General features: G+C 37.7%; 2 protein-coding genes and 2 long non-coding RNA genes across 5 annotated transcripts in view; 2 read left to right on the forward strand and 2 right to left on the reverse strand.

The window, feature by feature from the left end:
• The window catches only part of LOC149629951 (neurexin 1-like), a 232,369-nt gene that overhangs the window by 202,324 nt on the left and 8,028 nt on the right, over positions 1-22,017 (reverse strand). The gene's annotated exons all lie outside the window — the stretch shown is intronic.
• On the reverse strand, positions 2,446-2,912 carry LOC149629957 (uncharacterized). Its single transcript, XR_016374483.1, has 2 exons — positions 2,621-2,912; positions 2,446-2,560 (listed from the first exon to the last, which is right to left on the reverse strand). It is a non-coding gene; the product is annotated as an uncharacterized LOC149629957 (long non-coding RNA).
• Positions 18,056-19,456, forward strand: LOC149629958 (glutamate receptor ionotropic, kainate 2-like). The gene is made up of 3 exons (XM_089851635.1): positions 18,056-18,166; positions 18,381-18,519; positions 19,035-19,456. The coding sequence occupies exons 1-3, from the start codon at positions 18,071-18,073 to the stop codon at positions 19,277-19,279; spliced, it is 480 nt and encodes a 159-aa protein (XP_089707761.1). The 5' UTR covers positions 18,056-18,070; the 3' UTR covers positions 19,280-19,456.
• On the forward strand, positions 19,894-21,222 carry LOC149629959 (uncharacterized). Its single transcript, XR_016374412.1, has 2 exons — positions 19,894-20,325; positions 21,068-21,222. It is a non-coding gene; the product is annotated as an uncharacterized LOC149629959 (long non-coding RNA).

Raw genomic sequence — 22,017 nt, forward strand, 5'->3', positions numbered from 1 at the left:
GACCCCGGCGACCCGAGATCCGTTCGTATTTACTGATCACCGAATAAAGAGACAGTAATCACTGTCAGTATGTACGGGGATGATTTCTCGCTAACAGTCTCCATTGATATCTTGGCGTTTAAAAGAAAATTGTTTGTGGAGTTTGGAAAATGATGTTTGTCTATTGTTGTTAATCCAGAGGAATTTGAAATTCTACAGGGCCGGTAGGCACTTGTACATTAGATTACTAAATGATCCACGTATCCCATTTTATGACAGCAAATAGCGAGCCGATCTAAGACGTTGTAAGGCTCGTAGCACGCTGGTCCTTGCTCTTACCACATCAGCCCTCAAAAAGCAATGGAGATTACAACAACAAAACCTAATTATACAAAAATGTCTTGGTTTGAACCAAGGCCGAAAAACCAACGATATGAGTGAGGTTTATCAATTGACTGAAGTTCCAGATATTGAAATTTTTCTTTAATTATTATTATTATTAATTTAATCCTTAATCACAATTTATTTCTATCAACTGATTTTACTGTTAATCGATTTATTCCCTATAAATTTATTCAAAAAATTGCATATCTACGCTTTTTCAAGAACAATTACATTTTCCGAAAACATTCTATCATGAAATTAATTATTTTGAAGGGAATACGTATTGAGGGATCAATAATGAATATTTGAAATATTCTGCTGACTCCCTAAACAGAGCAAACAATTTGTAGTCATAGATTATTAAAGGGTATGAGAAGCTTCGTTTGAAAAACCTCTGATTTATATAGCAAAAGATAGAATTAATTACTGTGAATTCAGAAATATCAAGCTTTTAATTCTCCGATTTCTAGTTATTTGGCAATATGCATTTGAAAATGCTTCATATGAAATTATTTAAAATCCACTTTTTAAAAGTCTTTAAGAAAGGCTACAACGTTTTCTTGTTTTTGACGTCACGCACGCGAGATGGTGCCACTCTCTCCGCTATCAAAGCATAGACAGAGCACGAGACGGGTATAGCTCGCGCTCGCGCTCGCTTGTATAGGTGTGCCCGTGTGATGTCATAAACCAACCGAACAAGCTGACAAGACAAAATAATTTATATATCGAAGCTGAGTTTTCGTGATTTTCCAATGGATTTTAAAAATAGAAACTTTGGTTCAATTATATTAAAAACTTTATATTTTGAAAGTAGAGACTTGAAAGTGTAATATAATACCACTTTCGTGCTAAAATATGATATGAAATTGTAAATTCCCATACCCTTTAAGGTTGGAAGGAAAGTCCAGAGAGTCACGTACCGTTTACAATGTGGAAACATTTGGATCTGACCGCGTGTTTTGAGCGGGCTCTGATGACTCATACACTGCAAGCACTGATAATTGCAAAATTTTATATACTAAGAAAATTTTGGAAGGGGCGAGCTTTAGTGTGCCCTCCTTCGCATAACTCGTTTAGAATGGAGTGGTTTATGTATTAATTCCGAAGGAAAAGAATATAAATATCATTGCTACTGAGACGTTTTCCTTTTCATAGAATCTTTACCCTAACCTTGGTTATGATATATAATACTTTTCCAATCCATGGAAGAAGCGCTACCTACTAAAAGAAACGGGACAAACGTTGTTCCTATGTCTTAAGTAAACGGCATTATTTTATTAATTAGTCCGTGCAAAATAAATTCTCTTTATCATATTTTATCGAATATCCGTCTTCTCAGCAAATTGTAACCGTTGAAAAGACTACTATTGGTGCAAACTTGAAGATTAATTGTCAAGCCACTAACATTTAAAACTATGTCCGTCAAGGTGCTTACATGTTAGTGAACACCGATACGAAATCCCTTCAAAATAATTAATTTCATGATAGAATGTTTTCGGAAAGTGGAATTGTTCTTGAAAAAGCGTAGATATGCAATTTTTTGAATAAATTTAGAGGGAATAAATCGATTAACAGTAAAATCAGTTGATAGAAATAAATTGTGATTAAGGATTAAATTAATAATAATAATAATTAAAGAAAAATTTCAATATCTGGAACTTCAGTCAATTGATAAACCTCACTCATATCGTTGGTTTTTCGGCCTTGGTTCAAACCAAGACATTTTTGTATAATATCTGTCACTTCAGTCTTAAGGCGGTAGTTAACTCTTAACAGGCTGAAATGCTTGGTGCCTTTTTTGATCCTTGCCGAACTTTATCTATTTTACCCTAAACCTTTGGATTTCACGCCCATTAAAGTATTTTAATTAAAATTGAAATTAATTTAAGCGTGAAATAGAAAACATGTTAAAACGGCTTGGGTAGTTTTAATCTTATCTAAATAGTTTATTTAAAAGTTATTTCAGTTTTTATCCAGAAAAAATGTATATTTTCGGTTTAATTTCACTTTAATTATACTTAATTAAGTTTAAATTAAAGCTGGATTGTGTTTCGACAGTGTTCATTTAGGTTATAAAAAGAGTTTGAATAAATAATTTACCTTTATTGTAATGTTTAGTGGAGTTTTTGATTATTCCAACACATTGCGTTCAATTTTTATCATACCCTTGCTAAATTTGCGGTAACGGAAAGAACATCTATGAAATAAGTTAATGAATGATGCTATTCTATAGTTTGGCTTTTATGTCAGTAATTACATCAAATGCGTAAATAATTCATAGCAATTTAGACAAATAAACAAACGGCAATGTGGACTGTGGAAATAGCGTGTAACCGATTGGCGAACAGCGTAACTCCTTGACTCCCACGTGGTTACGTTGGAAAAATCTCCGCTGATGTAAACATGAAAATTATTTCCTTAATAAAATTACATAACGACACTGTCCTCCTGTTACTTCTATTTATGGATTAAACAATCCACCGTTGGTAAAAGATAGTTTAAAAAATGATTACGTAACATCATTAGGATTAAAAATTGTTTTAACGAATGATGATGCGTTGGTTGAGTTTCAGGAATTAAATCACAGGTAGGATTTTACTTTACTTAACTAACTCAACCAACACTTGATTCTGACTAATTAGGCCACGGGGAGTTCGGAAAAAATAGTGAAAAAATTCTAAACCCGCCGCAAGTTGGTCAAAAAATTTTTTGAAAATTTTGAAATTGCATGTACTTACCGCTATAGACTAAACGCATTATGCACTCAATCTTTGATAATATGCCGGAGGGAGGGCAACTATAAGAACTTCAAGGACTCGCGACGGAAGTATAGCTATGGAATTTTTAAGACCTACTGAATTTAACAAAACCATTCATTTTTGGTACTGAGATCGAAACGTAATCAGTGTAAAATTCCAAAATATTGCGTAAAGAAAAATTTAGAAATGCCAAAAATAAGGAAAAGGAGAATATAAGCGAGAAATGGCGAAAATTACATTAGCGATATTTTAATTTCTAAAACAAGCATTAAAACTTTTGGGAAGTATTTAAAAGTAAAACAATATTTTGAGAAAAAAGGCACTAATTGGTTTTTAAGTAACTAGGCCTAATCGCAAACAGAAATTTTTGAAAAGGTGGTAAATTAGCTAATAAGTAACCAAACCGAACCCTAAATAATAATATTTGAAAAGGTGGATTTTAATTGAGAAAAAAATTAGGAATAGGGCGCATTATATTTGAGTTGTAAATGAAGTAATCATCAAAACTTTGGAAAAGGCTGACTTTAGTTGAGAAATATTTCAGAAAAGGTTGTATTCTATTTGGGTTGTAAATGAAGTAATCATCAAGTTTTTGGAGCAGGCTTCAAATAATTTGGGAAGCAAATGAACGCAAAGGCAAAATTATGGAAAATTGCGCGAATTATTTGGAAGTAAATGGTAATATTTGTAAAAGGCGTCATATTTTACGGCAATATTTTGGAAAAGGCGTCATATTTTACAGCAATATTTTGGAAAAGGCGTCATATTTTACAGCAATATTTTGGAAAAGGCGTCATATTTTACAGCAATATTTTGGAAAAGGCGTCATATTTTACAGCAATATTTTGGAAAAGGCGTCATATTTTACAGCAATATTTTGGAAAAGGCGTCATATTTTACAGCAATATTTTGAAAAGGCGGCAAATTTTACAGAAATATTTTGGAAAAGGCATCATATTTTACAACAATATTTTGGAAAAGGCATCATATTTTACAACAATATTTTGGAAAAGGTGTCAAATTATACAGCAATATTTTGGAAAAGGCGTCATATTTTACAGCAATATTTTGGAAAAGGCGTCATATTTTACAGCAATATTTTGAAAAGGCGGCAAATTTTACAGAAATATTTTGGAAAAGGCATCATATTTTACAACAATATTTTGGAAAAGGTGTCAAATTATACAGCAATATTTTGGAAAAGGCGTCATATTTTACAGCAATGTTTTGGAAAAGGCGTCAAATTTTAGAGCAATATTTTGGAAAAGGCGTCAAATTTTACAGCAATATTTTGGAAAAGCGTCATATTTTACAACAATATTTTGGAAAAGCGTCATATTTTACAACAATATTTTGGAAAAGGTGTCAAATTATACAACAATATTTTGGAAAAGGTGTCAAATTATACAGCAATATTTTGGAAAAGGCGTCATATTTTACAGCAATATTTTGGAAAAGGCGTCAAATTTTACAGCAATATTTTGGAAAAGGCGTCAAATTTTACAGCAATATTTTGGAAAAGCGTCATATTTTACAGCAATATTTAGGAAAAGGCGTCAAATTTTACAGCAATATTTAGGAAAAGGCGTCAAATTTTACAGCAATATCATAAAAAAAACTCTCCGTGAGAAACGAAGTGTGGCCTCCACCAAGTGGTGTTTCTCGGGTAATACATTACGGCATAGCCATAAATATATTTGGAATTTCTAATTGTATTTAGTTCTTCTCTGGTAATTTGAAACCCTTTACAAAATATCGCTGTTTGTGTTTAGATATTTCAAAAAGAATAAGACGCCTTTTGCAAAATTTTGCTGTAAAATATGACGCCTTTTCCAAAATTTTCCTGTAAAGTAGAACTCCTTTTCCAAAATATTGCTGAAAAGTAGAACTCCTTTTCCAAAATATTGCTGTAAAATTTGACGCCTTTTCCAAAATATTGCTGTAAAATATGACGCCTTTTCCAAAATATTGCTGTAAAATATTACGCCTTTTCCAAAATATTGCAGTAAAATATGACGCCTTTTCCAAAATATTGCAGTAAAATTTGACGCCTTTTCCAATATATTGCTCAAAAATCGGACGCCTTTTCTATAATATTATTGATGTAAAATATGACGGCTTTTCCAAAATATTGCTGTAAAATATGACGCCTTTTCCAAAATATTGTGGTTATCTTCATTTACTTCCCAAATAATGTTACGCCTTTTCCAAAATATTGTTGTTTATCTTCATTTATTTCCCAAATAATGTTACGTTTTTTCCAAAATATTGTGGTTTATCTTCATTTACTTCCCAAATAATGTTACGCCTTTTCCAAAATTTTATTGTTTATCTTCATTTACTTCCGAAATAATCTACGCAATTTAGCAAAATATTATTGTTTATCTTCATTTACTTACGAAATAATCTACGCATTTAGCAAAATATCGTTGTTTATTTTTAAAATTGGAGCTTGCTTCTAATATTTTTCTATCCTGGTATGAGAATTGTAAATGTTTCAGCGGGTGTTTAAAATTTCATAGCTATTTTTCCGCAGTGTGTGCTCCCTGATTTCCGTCGCGAGTCCTTGTTATTATATTTACCCCCCCCCCGGGTAGTTTTTCAAGATCGAGGGCAGAATGCGTTTAGGCGCGTAGCGGTCTTAATGGCGGTAAGTACATGCAATTTTCAAATTTTCAAAAAAATTTTTGACCAACTTGCGGCGGGTTTAGAATTTTTTCACTATTTTTTCCGAACTCCCCGTGGTCTAATTAGTCAGAATCAAGTGTTGGTTGGGTTAGTTAAGTAAAGTAAAATCCTACCGGAATGTTGAATTAACTGAGCTCGTTTAACTTCCCTAGCGAAAACACATAAAACTTTTTGTCATCAATCCAGTAGTATTTTGAAGTTTCCTAACTTTCCACAAGGTGAAAACACTCTATTTCAAGTATCAACACGTTAAGAAATTAAATAGATATAACATTTTTACTTCAAATTGGAAGGGCCCCGTAAATCCGGTAAAATCTAGGATATGTTTCTAGCAGGAAACGAAGCAGACTACAGATAACAGAATTCCAAAAAGGAGCTGGAAATTAGCTTTTTTAATAATCTTTAAAGAGGAATGACAGTATAAAGACTTACTAAGCCTTGGCCGTAAAGAACGTCGAAAAACGTATTTCAAACGATATAAAAACCTCTATTAACTGTAATTATTTACCTGAATTAATTTTTTAGACGAAAATTCGACCTGATAACAAAGTATTTGTTTCTAAGGGTGTTATAGTTAGTTAGAAAATCCAAATAAAGTTGTTCAAGCTCGGAAAATACTAAACAAGCGTCGACTGCTCAAAGACAAATTCTTAAGATCATAGCCTCCTGGATCACGCGACTCGCGGACGCAGGCTGCTCGCGCTATAGGTTCAACTTCCACAGAATGAAGCAAACTGAAAATGTCAACTTAACTTGTTATCAGGCACAAATATAGGCCCTCCCTTGTTCTCAATCTGGTTGAAAATTGAAGAAATGGGTATCAGCGCGCTAACAGGTTAACCTGACGTTTAACTCAAGAGCCATACTTCCGTAATTAACTAAAATTAACATACTTAGACTTAATTGTTTTTGATGACACTTGCAAAGGCACACCCTGAATACTTAATTGTTAAATTAAGAGTATTCCGAAAAGTAACTTCGCTCTAGTTTTTCAGTTAGAGGTGGCTAAATATCACGAAAAACCCCATGTTAATCTCCATAGGAAAATTGGTAAAAGCATGTGAATTTTGCTTTAACGTTACAAAAGAGTATCAAGGGTGCGATTCACCTGCACAGTGATAAATTTTTTATATCACGCGTTATGATTTTTCAGCGTTACGCTCGTAACGCAAACCTCATAACGCAAATTTTAAATATCACTCTGAAATGCGATTCAACGACATTTGCGCTATCTAGCGGGGATAACTTAAGCGTTAACAAAGAAAATAATTTAGGGCGCCAAAAATTTGAATTTTGTCGTCTGCTCGCGAAAATTTCAACAATATTGACGGAAAAACCACATTTAAAAATACCAACAATGCCTAGAAAACGTGGGGAAAAGGTTTATGAAGAGCAACTGAATATGTTGCTAAGTTTTAGGGAAGAAAATAAAGACGTAGTAATAGGAACTTTTATATTCTGAAAATTAATTATGATTAAAGATGGAATCAGCAAGTCGCAACGCGAGTGGCTAAAAGTGCGCCTCTTTTTAGTGTAAAAAGGAACTAAAATAGCAATATTGTGGAAAGGGTTGCAATAAATGAGCTAATTAGCATTAATTTGGAAAGGGTAAAAACTTATCCATGAAGGGGAAATTTATTCAGTTGATAAAACTTGAACAGAAACAAACGCACATTTAGCCGCTTATGCCGCAACGAAACTGCGCCACGAAGGTAGTGCAGCAGTAGAAAAAAGTAAGCTATTAACCAATACCATAAGTTCATAAGATATGTTCTATAAGTTTGTCACTGGTTACTGAAAGCTTGTCATGAAGTGACGTAGGGGAAGCGTCATACATTCTCGTAAAGCGACGCCTGGTGAAGGGCTGTCAAAGGCTTAATACAGACTAAAAAGGAAGATGGACTGCTAAACCGCGTGTAGTCAATTCTCACGTTGTTCTCGAACTACCTCTCAGTAAGCCTCTAGTATTACGAAGTATAGGCAGTGTCATACTTATGGAACATATCTTACAAACTTATGCCAATACTAATATTACGTGCAGAGAAACAAACTTTCAAGGACACGCGTCCATGCTGTGCAATATTCCTCACGCCACGAGACACCACTAGTAGCATCCCAACCTAACTGCATGTGAGAGGTTAGCCAACTCTAGCGGTGTCTCTAGGCGTGAGGGTAATTATCCAGTATGGAGGCTTGCCCCTGGTAGTTTGTTTCCCTGCATGTAATATGCGCATTGGAATTATTATTCAGTACTATAATAAATAGCTTCTTATAATAAAATAGCAACATATTAAATCGATTATAAGTATTGAACTTACACTTCAATAAAAGCAGAAAACAAATGCTTACTTTACTATCGTTTGAAATAATTGTGGGCCTTGGCTCAGTAAGACTCACGCAGAGCCTCAATTAAACTATAGTCAGTGGTAGTTAACCGAAAAAGCATTCGAAAATATTTTTTCCAGCATTTCAAACGCTTGGGTATCATCTCTAAAAACCTTTTCTCTATTTAAATTTGTTCCTTCCTCAATTTAATCAGCGCGCAATAATTGAACAAGCATCACGGAGGGCAGCCATTTTGAATTTTTGCGGGTAAAATCGGGAAAACGTTTTATAACGTTCGTGATAAACCTATAACGCCAACAAACGGATGGCGATACGATATCCCCGACATTTGGCGTTATGATAACGCGTGATATCGTAACGCCGACACGTGAATCGCATTTTTTGAAATTTAACGCAAAGTGATATCATAACGCAAGTTTTCTTGCGTTAAAGCCATAACGCATGCGTGCTGAATCGCACCCCAAGTCATATCTACAAGGGCCTACCGGCCCTGTAGAATTTGCGGGTGACTTGATAAAATAGATCCCGTAACGCGCTTCGTCGAGGCAAAAACGACGCAACTCCTCCCCTAATTGCAACATCGCCGCCGCCACTTCAGCTCAGCTTGGTGTCCAGACACTTAAAATTCTTACACTCTTTCAAACGGAACATGCGCGGTAATCTTCGCCTTGTTTGGTTTTTAATTATTCAAATTAATAACGAGGGATTATTAAGTATTCAAATTAGTTTCAATGTAAAGTGTTTCATTTAACTATGTGATTATTAAGTGGTGAAATTAATGTGGTTATAAAATGCGATTGATTCTTGATATTAATGTGATTAATATTTGTAATAATTATTGTGATTAATATTTGTAATAATTATTGTGATTAATATTTGTAATAATTATTGTGATTAATATTTGTAATAATTATTGTGATTAATAGGTGTTGAAATAATTAATGTGATTAATAGGTGTTGAAATAATTAATGTGATTAATAGGTGTTGAAATAATTAATGTGATTTATAGGTGTTGAAATAATTAATGAGATTAATAGGTGTTGAAATAATTAATGAGATTAATAGGTGTTGAAATAATTAATGAGATTAATAGGTGTTGAAATAATTAATGTGATTAATAGGTGTTGAAATAATTAATGTGATTAATTGTTGAAATAATTAATGTGATTAATTGTTGAAATAATTAATGTGATTAATTGTTGAAATAATTATTGTGATTAATAGTTGAAATAATTATTGTGATTAATAGTTGAAATAATTATTGTGATTAATAGTTGAAATAATTATTGTGATTAATAGGTGTTGAAATAATTATTGTGATTAATAGGTGTTGAAATAATTATTGTGATTAATAGGTGTTGAAATAATTATTGTGATTAATAGGTGTTGAAATAATTATTGTGATTAATAGGTGTTGAAATAATTATTGTGATTAATAGGTGTTGAAATAATTATTGTGATTAATAGGTGTTGAAATAATTAATGTGATTAATAGGTGTTGAAATAATTATTGTGATTAATAGGTGTTGAAATAATTATTGTGATTAATAGGTGTTGAAATAATTAATGCGATTTATAGGTGTTGAAATAATTAATGCGATTAATTGTTGAAATAATTAATGCGATTAATTGTTGAAATAATTAATGCGATTAATTGTTGTAATAAATATTGTGATTAATATTTGTAATAATTATTGTGATTAATATTTGTAATAATTATTGTGATTAATATTTGTAATAATTATTGTGATTAATAGGTGTTGAAATAATTAATGCGATTTATAGGTGTTGAAATAATTAATGCGATTAATAGGTGTTGAAATAATTAATGCGATTAATAGGTGTTGAAATAATTAATGCGATTAATAGGTGTTGAAATAATAAATGTGGTTAATATATTTTTTAAATTGCTGACGTGATTAATTCCAGGCCGTTGAAATCCAAAATAAAAAGAGAATATGTGTGCGACGGGCTTAAAGAAAGGAAGGGGGGTGGAGGTGTCCCAAAGGATTTCCCATGAAGTTGCGGTTTCTATTTTGTCCAAGGCTGATTAAACTTATTTTTCTCCCTCCCATCTTGTTATTGCGAATAGATCGAATTGTAGGGCCTTATTTTCTTACGCCAATAGCCCTGTGTGTTGCGTTACGAGGAATGTCTTTAATTCATTCAAGAATGTTCAATCTTTTTTTCCCGACTCAGTGAGGTACTAACAATGGAGGAGGAAGGATAATCCCAAACCCTCGATTGCTCTACTCATTTATGAAGCTTGGACACTAGTTGGCGGTTATTTGCTGGAGCAGACATTTAGCTTTGATCAAGAAGTACGAACTCTTAAGTCTCCATCTTCAAAATGGTTTAAAGGGATGTGCAAACCGTTATGTAGGGGCGGGGCCTAAATCCAGCTTGTATCGTACATTAAATAGAGCTCTATACTGGGCATGCGTGAAATTCGTAGCATTATCAGTGCATTGGGAATAGGAATGGGCATTTAGATACTACTAGAAGTTCATTAGAAATGTTGGCCACAAGTTTGTCACTGGTTAGTGAGAGTTTGTCACGAAGTGAAAGAGGTAGGTCATAGATTCGAGGTAAAGCGACTCCTGGTTTTGGCGCTGCTATCAAAGGGGGCTTAGTAACGCGGACTAAATAGGAACTAGATGGAAGTCCAGCAAAAATAACCTCCGAGTGTAGTCGACTTCAATTCTCGCTTTTTTCGTTCTCGAACTAGTTGTCTCAGGGATAAGTGAGGTGAGATGATAAGATGGGTGACCTGGGGCACCGTAACTCTCGCTGCGTACCTCGCGCACGTCCCTACCCTTCAGTAGGCGATTATTAAGTGCTGCCGCGTAGCACCATTGTACGAGAACTAGCTTCTAAATTGCTTTCTGTGAACACGTTTGCTTCGATTTGCCAACAGACACACCCAGTGTAATGCCTCTCCGTGACGCCAACGCCACTCGGCGAGGTAAAATGCCGCAATTGCGTGATCAGCCCTGCCATTGAGAGGCTACCCGTTTCTCGTAACCCTAGCCAATCGGCGCTTACATTTTCACCCTATCGATGATACTGGATTTCATTTGATTTTGTCGGATTTCATTTGATTTCATCGGATTTGGTTTGATTTCAGAATCCGAAAAAATCCAATGGATTTTGTCGAATTTTGAGATTTTTCTCTGATTCCGTCGGATTTTGCGATATTTCCCTTGACTTCGTTGGATTTTGAGGTTTTTCGCGTGATTTCCTCGGATTTCATATTTCGTGAATTTTGTAATGGATTTCACGATTTCTTTGTTAATTTTGTGATTTTTTAACTGATTTGTGGTTTCTTTACTGATTTCGGATTTTTTATTTGATTTTCAAAATCAGCATTGATTTCGGATTTCTTAAGTTGGATTTCACGGGTAGCGTACGGGATTTCATGAATGACCAACCCCCCCCCCAAACCCCTTTAAACGCTTGACGCTACAGACCGTGAACTCTGGCGCGTCCGCTTATTCTTAGTTAAACGAATGGTTCCACCATATCTTTTTAGTTACACCCGCAAAATCAACTTTTCAAATGTTTAATAAAACTGGCATTAAATATGTTTTAATGTTAAAGTATGAGAGAGAGAGAGAAAGAGAGAGAGAGAGAGAGAGGGGGGGGAGAGAGGGGGGGGAGAGAGAGAGAAAGGGAGAGAGAGAGAGGGAGAGAGAGAAAGGGAGAGAGAGAGAGAAAGGGAGAGAGAGAGAAAGGGAGAGAGAGAGAGAAAGGGAGAGAGAGAGAGAAAGGGAGAGAGAGAGAGAAAGGGAGAGAGAGAGAAAGGGAGAGAGAGAGAGAAAGGGAGAGAGAGAGAGTGCAATAGGTCACATCAGAATACTTCTCTTCGAGTGAAGTATACCACCACAAAGTAATTGTAACATGATTCTTTTGCCAACATTATTTTACATTTCGAGTGCGCAAGGTTACTAAACCTAATTACATATGCGATCTAAATAGTTCCCTCATCATTACTCTATTAGCGCTGCTTAACTATTAGCCAAGGCGCATGCATGCGCTTGTGCAGATTTTTGTCTCGCGTCAAGACGACGTTGATTGCTGAGGATTTAGCAAATGCCGAACACTTGCAGAATTCACCCTAGCACGGTGCGATGCGCATCTGAAGTTTGATGAGCGGGAGAGCAAAGGAGAAGGGATCCCTTGCCTGGGATGAATCGTGTTACGTAACTAAAGTATTAAGAGGATACAGAGTGTCACCCTTCTTCCATTATCCCCTTCTGGTCAAATGAAGATACTAGGAACGGCATCCTCCTGATTGGCTAAGGTAACTGGGACAAGTTACTGTTTGGTATATGGCGTCATACAGTCGATAGCTGAAGTTTCATGTCGTGTTTTAGCGCGATTTGTCCTCGATGAATTTTTAATGTTCAAACACTTTTCATAATACATATATTTCCACGAATAATTCAAAAGGCGTCGAGTCCTCGAGATTTCCCAATTGGCCAATCAGAACGCGATAAGTAATGAGTGTATGACGCGCTAAAAGCGAGCCGCAATATCAAGGCAGACTCTAAATATCTCGCGAGCTACCATCGGATAGCCAGGACAAACAATCCGCTGTAATCATTTCTTCTCTGGTGGACGCTTCAATTTAGGCTCAGAAAACTGAGCTGACCAGTACCGGACTTCCCTTTCAAATGGGGAAAAATGAAATCTACAATATCAGCGTTTACGGGAGAGTTGCCAGGGTAATGACGTGAGATATTTTTCTGGCACAATTGAGCTATCTCAGTTGCGACGTCACGTCAGTGCCTAAGTAAAACGTCACGGGCTTAGCTTTGGCTGTGGGCAGCCGTGTTTAGTACCACTTTGGTTCTATGGGCATACAGCAGGGGTGACGTCATACTAAGGCTTCTGAAATAACTCTATCGAGCAAACCGAATAGTTCACGCACCTTCCTTCAATTTAAAAACTATTCGTTGGCGGCCATCTTTTTATTGTTAAGATTCGATAATTTTGTCAATTTTAGATCCCAATCAGCTTCGCACGTTGTTTCTTAGCATGATTGTTCACATTCACAAATGTTCGTTTCCCAACAGACCATTCTATTATAATAAGCACCCCGAGACACGGAGGTCTTCTCGCTTTTTGGCGCTGGGCTCTAGGCGTTTTGGTTGGGTTCAGAGAGTGCGCAGAGACGGCTATGGTTCGTTCAACCCCCTGTATGTCCCGTTACCGAGGGTTGTCCTAGTCCTTGCTGGCCTACCCACACGCGCTTTGCTCACTTCATTAATTGTCCCCTCTGTACGGACTTGGACACGGCCGACCACGTCAACTTCCTCTGCCCCGGGAGGACGGCTCAACGCTCAGACTTTCTAGCAAACCTGAGACGCCTCAACCAACCTCCCCTTAGACGTAGGCCGCGCGTCCTAAGGCCCGTAAATGGTCATAACAGACAGATGGTCATTGACCATACCGACAATATCAAACGCTCATGAACAGTACCCCGTCTCGCCCCCGTACCATTAGCCAACTCAATCATTTCTATAAACAACTAGCTTTTACCCGCCGTGGCGTCGCTCGCGTGTAATAAGAACTGCCATCAAGATGTTATAAAGAATGGATGGGAGATTTTACTGATCATGACTAATATTTTTGTAGCCCTACCCTAGGAGCGAATTAGGGGCCTCGGCGTTGTCCGTCAGCCCCTCCCTAGGGACACGCATTTTTGTGATTTCTTTCCATGGGGACATTATCTTCCATAAATTAAGAGGGGCTTTTAAATTGTTGGCCGCCATTTAAAAAGATGGCGACAAATTGAACCCGAAAGACCGCATTCAGCCCGTCTATAGGTTCAAGGAAACCAGTGTACTAAATATTTGCGAAATCGGTTGAAACGCGGAGCGGACTTTGTTGCGTAGAGAAGATGTTTTGTTAGATTTCTGGGCGCCATTTTTTAAGATGGCGGCGGATTGGGGGAAATCTGTTCTTAGTAGGCGCCTACTACTTATTAAGAGTAACGTTCCTGCAAATCAGCCTTCTAGGGGGCAAGCGGTTTGGGCTGGGCGTTGATTATCAGTCAGTCATAATTCAAAAATGAAGCCAAATAGAATTTCCTGTCACATTGATTTTGGTTTCTTGATGATTGCAGAAGAAACCGTGGCTTTATCCCAGAGATTCTTTCGAAAGATTGTTCTACTATCCTTTTGAAAACAACAAACGACTCAGGTAAGAACGAACGGCTTTGCCCGACTAGTTTTAACAAAAGTATATAGATATAAAACCATAAAGTACACTTCGTTCAAACTTGCTCGCGCCGTGTATGTCCCAACTTCTTTATCCCAGTCAGAATAGTGTCGATGCCACTCTACCTTCCCGGGTGATCGTGGAGGGCACAGGGAACAAGCCGTTCCGTGAATAGGCTCATAAAGTAGTTCTCAGATGCTAGCTCTAGTGCCAAAAATCAACGTTTGGATGGCCAGCATCGTGTAAACCTATTTCCGTCAAGAAGCAGCTCTTCCCGGATTGGTTAGTTCCTGTAGGCGGTTTCGTAATTAATTCAGAGGAGGATAGTTTGCATATTTCAGTTTACACGTCGTCTACAGTTAACCAAAGGCAGCTAGGGAATTGTTAATGAAGTGTACTTTTGGTTATTATATCTATAAACTTTTGGTTTTAAGCCATTTCAACATCTCCGGAAGCAGACTTAGAAATTAGGGATGTCAACTTCCCAGAAAAAAACCGGTTTTCGGTTAACCGGTATATTTAAATGGCCGGTTTAACCGATTCAAAAAACTGGACAAAAAAACCGGTTTTTCAAAAAACCGGTTTTTAACCGGTAGTTTATGATAAATGTTGAAAAATGCGATCCTCCAACGTAAACTCAAAGACCAAATATAGAGTAATATCTTTCCCATATACGGCAACGTCATAACCCTCTATCTCTTACCTTAGTGATATCCCCCCTCCCCTTCCCTTCCGGGGGCAAATAGTATTCTCTAGTACAAAGTTGCCCCTAACGTAGGGGATACACAGTTCACTCCCCCTCTCAACCGAAATTATTCTATTAGTACCGATTAGTTAGTACGTATTCCTGTTAGTACCAATAGGTGTTAAGTAATGCCGTTTTCCATTGGCATTCTAGAATAGGCCAATGAAAAATTACTCGATAGATGGAGTAATTTTCTTGGAGTGAGAACGAAAGTTCCATTAAAATTGCATTATACGCATCTATGTCTCCTTTGATATTGCTCCATGGTGGTAGATTGCTAGCAGCCAACCGAAGCTAAGTAACATTAAGTGACGAAAATGGAAAACTTTTAATTCTGTGAATTAAAAAAAAACCGATTCGGTTTTCGGTTTTCATTTTAAAAAACCGGTTAAAACCGAAGAATTAAAAAACCGGTAAAAACCGGTGCTGCCGGATTGAAAAAACCGGTTTTCGGTTAAACCGGGCGCAGGGCTCCCAGCGCTTAGTGCACAAAAAAAAATAGGTATTATAGGTCTAAAAGGCTAAAATTATAGGATATTTATAGGTCTAAAAGGCTAAAATTATAGGATATTTATAGGTCTAAAAGGCTAAAATTATAGGATATTTATAGGTCGAAAAATCATCAATTTATAGGTTCAAACTTATGTTATGTAAATTTTATACGTTTAAAATTACGAATTATTGGAGTTTTACAGGAAGTATATTATATATTCGAGAGTAGACAACTTTTAAACATATTTATAAAAATATGATCATTATTTAATTTACTTGGGACTTGTAGTTAATAGTGTAGCAACTAAACTATTTACCATGCATTAATTTTTTTTATAGATAACTACCTTAAATTTTTTTATTTATTTTAAATGTCAGGTACTTTTTTTACTTTGGACTAATTCAGGGTTTCCACGAAATTTTCAGATTCAAATTCCCTGACTTTTTCAGGTTTTGTCGGACTTTTATTACGATTTTCCCTGACATGTTTAGGCCCAACTGTCATTATTCTAAATAACTAAACTAGAGCGTTTAAATCGCCTTCTTGAATATATAACTTAAAACCTTGCGGAGCGAGCGAAGCGAGCTCCGCGATTTTTGTGTCTGGTCAAAGGTAATCTCGCTAAAATTTTGAAAAAAATGAAAATTTTTCGATTGTTTTTGAAGTTTCTCAGTGTTTTTAAACCAACATATCCAAAATATAGGTATTATAGGATAAATTTACGAATTATAGGTTTTTATAGGACCATCTCAGAATTATAGGTATTTATAGGTATTATAGGTACTCTGGGAGCCCTGCGGGCGGTTTTTGACATCCCTATTAGAAATAAGGATATTTTTTAAACTAGTCCTTGGGACCAGTGACCCACCTAGTGTCCTAAATAATAAACTGGTCTCCGGACTGGTCCCAGCCCCCTTTGTTCTCCAATAGATTTGCAATTAATAAACTGGTCCCGAGGACCAGTAACCCACACTTTTTGAATTAAAAAACAAGTCCAAGCAATTAATAAACTGCTTTTGGGCCAGTGGACGTGTGCTATTTCTAAGTCTGCCTGGAAGACACTTTGATGGCGCTGTCTGCTAAAGCAAGTAGTCCACTAAGCCTTGACGTAACGTCACGTATCCAAATACGAACAGAACGCCATCTGATAACGTTTCTTAATCTTAAAGGATGCTTTCGGACTTAGGTAATGGGCGCCATCTTTCGGATAATTTACGAACTTAAAACGGTAACGAAACGGTTTCGCAAGACTAAGTGGACTACAACTTGCTTTAGTCGCTAGAAATTCCTCTGAAGACTAAAAATTTCCCTTCAAGTTGGTTGGCGAAAGCACCTTGAAGAAGAAACCCTTTTTGTAAAAGGTTTCTCGATTCACCCTAACAATTATAAATGCTAACTTGGATTTAATGACGCCGTGGGAAATGGCAAGGAGGATGTATAAGATGGAGGGAGACTCCTGTTGGAAAGGGGGAGTTAAAAAAACGAGGCTGATACCGCGTGCAGTGGCGCGCAACTTCGACGCCCAAGGCGCGCGTCACGTCAGGGATATTCGAAATTATAAACAAGTTCATGAGGCTAGAACAAGGAGGCTTGAATAAACGCATGCGCGAGAATATACGCTCGCTCTCTTGACGTGAGGGGGTAGCGGTAACCATGGTAACCGGCGACCGGCACAGAACAGTTTTATGAAAGGGGGACTAAGTGCATTTTGTCTAACTCCGAGTCGTCTCCCCTCTTATACATCCTCCTTGGAAATGGGCGGAACTAGTTCTAAATGAAACGCTTCTTTCGTGATTCATTACCAGATACGTCTATACAAATGTTGAAATGGAAGAATATCCGGTAAGTAGTACTTGGAGTGTGAAAGACCCACTTCGTTTAATTCTCCGTTCTTGCCATGAAGCTAGTCATTGTGACACCAAATTTTCAGAATCAAATGATAGGGATTCAACCGAATAACGTTGGTGCTTTGGTGGTTGAGTTCTCCTCAAGGTTGGGACGGGCGCGAACCCCTAACACCCATTAAGCCTTTTAAGAACCCTGTCCAATCCTAGATTCTCTGGTTAAGCCCAAATGAAGCCACTTTTTATTCAATTAGGTAGATGTTAAAAAGCTTTGCGCAACGCGTATTTATTCTTGGAGGTGTGTGAAAAGGACACTTTAGTATGTGTTAGTGTCAATTAACAATCATAAACGGGAAACACTTGCCGGAATTCAGAGCCAAGGTTACAAGACCGAGTAGACTCAATCGATGATACGAAAGCCAACGAGAAACAGCTAGGAGCGGGGTCAATGACTACCACTTGCCAGACGCAATCTTCACACTCAATTGTTGAAAGTGCAGCTCAATGTCGATATCTTTTCAGGGTGACCTAAACCTTAATCCAATGACCAGATCGTATTTTACCGCAACACACCCTGATGGCACCCCGTATTTTTCGGAGCCAGTCATGTACGTCGACAATTACTTGTGGTCTGAGCGCCACGAGAAGGTTCAAAGGGTAACACCGGGAGCCTTCAACGACCTCGGACTGCTTTCTCCCGGGGTATGTCATGCCTCATCTTGGAGGAAAGAGTTATATGGACCGAGGGTATCTCTAACGTACTTCTATCAATGGCAATCAAGTCCTACCCAGAATGCTCATCGCACCCCGCAAGGTCCTCTGGGTCACGTTCATCACCAACAAGCCTACTCCGTCCCACTCTTTCCTCCAAGGTTTCATTATACGCAAACTGAAGGCTTCCATTCCGCGTACGCAGATCTGGTGGGGCGTCATTGTAGCTTGCTTCGCCATCACGGCCGTTGAGACCATCCAGAGTGGATTAAGAGGACTGAGAATCACTCCTCATCGCGTCTTCAACATTCTATCTCTCTACTTTGGAGCCCTCTTGGCGAAAGGTAGCGTATATCGTTTAAACGTATCAATCCTCCAGCCACGGAACTTGTCTCTGGTATCGGACGGCAACTTGACCCTCATAGTATTCACGGCGTTAAAGGGTCTGTAAAGTAGTCGGCGGACCGTTGAAGTTTTTTTTCTGAAAAAGTTGTTATTGACGTCACAACCCCCGGGGGCAAGCAAAACGAATGTTAAGGCACTTTCTTATTTTTGCGTTTCTCAGCCTTATCAGGCAGGTGATACAATTGGGCCAATAACAGCGCTAGGGTCGATGGTTCTAGCAAACGCAGCCGGGGTCTAGGACTATTGGGAGTGCGCGCTGGGCCTCCCAACCAATCACGGGAGAGATAAACCGGATGTTAGGAAGCGATTTACAACCACGAAATAATTGCTCTTTGACGCGTTTTACATATCAGCTTCTGACGTCAATGATTGGGGGTTGGGCCGGGTCGGGTGCCTTAGAAAAACTCAGCGGTCCGCCGACTTCTTTAAGTTCTTTTCTTTTCACTCGATACAGGATTCACGATTCGTCCGTGGCCAGCGGTGAAAATTTGTGCCGGATTGTGGATTCTGTTCTCGATCATTTTCATCAACTTGTTGAGCGGCACCATGAAGGCCAGTTACGTCAACCAGAAGCGCGTTAACATCGACTCTCTCGAGGACGCTTTTCTTAGGCCCGACATCATACTTAGGGTCATTGATCGCGGAGTGGCAACGGAATTGTGCAAGCCAAAAAAAGTAAGGAAATTGGGACCACTTTGATTAACAAAACCCAACATAATTCCGGAACAAATAAACTGGCAGAAAATCATCCACGACTGCTCGAATGGCGACGTGGATATGTACTTCAAAAACCTTTTCAAACCTAAAAAGAATCGGACCGTGGTTGTTTTCTCCGATTTGCCCGGAATACATCACATGTTTGCCAAGACAAGGAGCTCCTCCTGGGCTATTGGGCTTTACAGGGGAAAGGCCCACGTCAGTTCCCAAAAGTACTTTACCACCGCCAAGGTGTACTTCTTCAGCTCGAACATAACCAAGGAAGCCGCCAAGCTCTTCAATGCCAGGTAACGGGACCAGGGTGGGAAATAAGGATTTTTTTAAAACTGGACATTTATCCCCTGGCCTGGGATAAATAAACTGGTCCATGACCATTGACCAGGGCGCGTCGTCTGCTAAACTAACTCAAATATTTTAATTATGCATTTGTTTAATGTCTGGACTCTGGTTACCCTTGAGTTTTTCTTAGTGTTCCCGTGGACCACTGACCTCCCCCCTCCGATTTAATTTTTAAACTGGTCCAGGCAATTTTTAAACTGGTCATTTGCCCTGTGCCACCGCCTTATTTTCCACACTGAACTACTTTATGGGCCTATTCACGGCTTGTTCTCAGTGCCTAGGTCGCGGACAGGGGGGGGGTCGACACTATTCTGGCTTCTCATATAACACGGCGCCAGCAAGTTTCAATAAACGAAGTGTAGGCCTAGGACACTTTGTTGTTTTTATATCTATATGCTTTTGCGAATAGAGGTTTTAAGTGGGTGGCAACCCTGCAACGATTGTTTCAGATTGCGGACCTTCGTGGAAACGGACCAACTTGCCGTTTGGTATCGTTCGTTCGAGAATTTCTGGGGAGTCAGGTTGCATCAGGAGCGAGAAGACGATGGCGAAGTGGAGGTTTTCAGAATCGGACTAAAGGAACTGAAAATGGCTTTCGCCTTGTGGGCCCTCCTCTTATTGGTCGCCTTCATCATTTGCGCCCTAGAACTCATCTTCAATGTCTGCTGTTAATTGACCAATGGTCACGAGTAAGAAGACTTTTAGTCTCAGCATGCCGGGGTGCTCTGTTGCATTTTTCCGTGTTCCATTTACACTGCAGGAGACCGGGCTACCTGGTGGACAAAAACCCGTCTGCTTTTGTCCTCCAGGTAGCCAGTGGCCTCCTGCAGTGTAAATGGTATGAATCCTCCATGTGTGAAAACTATCTATTGACCTTCAATCAGGGCCGGAAATAACCACACAGGACGCTGGACATTGTCCAATAAAATTTAATTTTAAGTGTCCCATAATTTTTTTAAAAACTATAAGGGGGTCACTGGACATTTTGACCAATAAGTTTTTACGAAGTTTTGATAGCTTGACCATGAAGATGCGACACTATTTTTGGACACACACTCCAGTGGACAAGGTCCTATAAATTTTCCAGTCGAATAGGGAGGGTCACAGGACGCGTGTCCTATAAGAATGTTTTCTTATTTCCGGCCCTGCCCCCAATGTCTCCATTTTATTTTCGCGCTTCGACCCCGGCGACCCGAGCGAGATCCGTCCGTATTTACTGATCACCGTATAAGAGACAGTAATCAGTACGTACGGGGATGATTTCTCGCCAAGTGTCCATTGATATCTTGGCGTTCAAAAAAATTGTTTGCGGAGTTTGGAAAATGATGTTTGTCTATTGTTGTTAATCCAGAGGAATTTGAAATTCTACAGGGCCGGTAGGCACTTGTACATTAGATTACTAAATGATCCACGTATCCCATTTTGTGACAGCGAGACGATCTAAGAGCGGATAAATGGCACGTGTCAATATGGCTTACTAAGACGTTGCAAGCCTAAATCGCACGCCGGTCCTTGCTCTTACCACACCAGCCCTCAAAAAGCAATGGAGATTACAAGAACAAAACCTAATTTGCTGGTGACTTGATGGTTTGCATTGCAACATCGCCGCCACTTCAGCTTCATGTGTCCAGAGTCCAGACACTTAAAATTCTACCACTCATTCAAACGGAACATGCGCGGTAATCTTAGCCTTGTTTGGTTTTTAATAATTCAAGTTAATAACGAGGGATTATTAAGTATTCAAATTAGTTTGAATGTAAAGTGTTTCATTTAACAATGTGATTAATAAGTGGTGAAATTAATGTGGTTATAAAATGCGATTAATTCTTGATATTAATGTGATAAACTGTTGATATTAATGCGATTAATTGTTGATATTAATGCGATTAATTGTTGATATTAATGCGATTAATTGTTGATATTAAGGCGATTAATTGTTGATATTAATGCGATTAATTGTTGATATTAATGCGATTAATAGGTGTTGAAATAATTAATGTGATTAATAGGTGTTGAAATAATTAATGTGATTAATAGGTGTTGAAATAATTAATGTGATTAATAGGTGTTGAAATAATTAATGTGATTAATAGGTGTTGAAATAATTAATGTGATTAATAGGTGTTGAAATAATTAATGTGATTAATAGGTGTTGAAATAATTAATGTGATTAATTAGTGTTGAAATAATTAATGTGATTAATAGGTGTTGGAACAATAAATGTGATTAATAGGTGATGAAATAATTAATGTGATTAATAGGTGTTGAAATAATTAATGTGATTAATAGGTGTTGAAATAATTAATGTGATTAATAGGTGTTGAAATAATTAATGTGATTAATAGGTGTTGAAATAATAAATGTGGTTATTAAGTGTTGAA

Source organism: Phalangium opilio, unplaced genomic scaffold (assembly GCF_054372755.1).
Source record: "Phalangium opilio isolate 3A_F unplaced genomic scaffold, DU_Popi_V2 ptg000105l_1, whole genome shotgun sequence".
Classification (NCBI taxonomy): Eukaryota; Metazoa; Arthropoda; class Arachnida; order Opiliones; family Phalangiidae; genus Phalangium; species Phalangium opilio.

Coding starts and splice junctions, on each gene's coding strand:
- LOC149629958 (XM_089851635.1), top strand. CDS start 18,071: ATGTACGTCGACAATTACTTGTGGTCTGAGCGCCACGAGAAGGTTCAA. Junction 18,167..18,380: donor TCGGACTGCTTTCTCCCGGG/GTATGTCATGCC, acceptor CCGCGTACGCAG/ATCTGGTGGGGCGTCATTGT. Junction 18,520..19,034: donor TGGAGCCCTCTTGGCGAAAG/GTAGCGTATATC, acceptor CACTCGATACAG/GATTCACGATTCGTCCGTGG.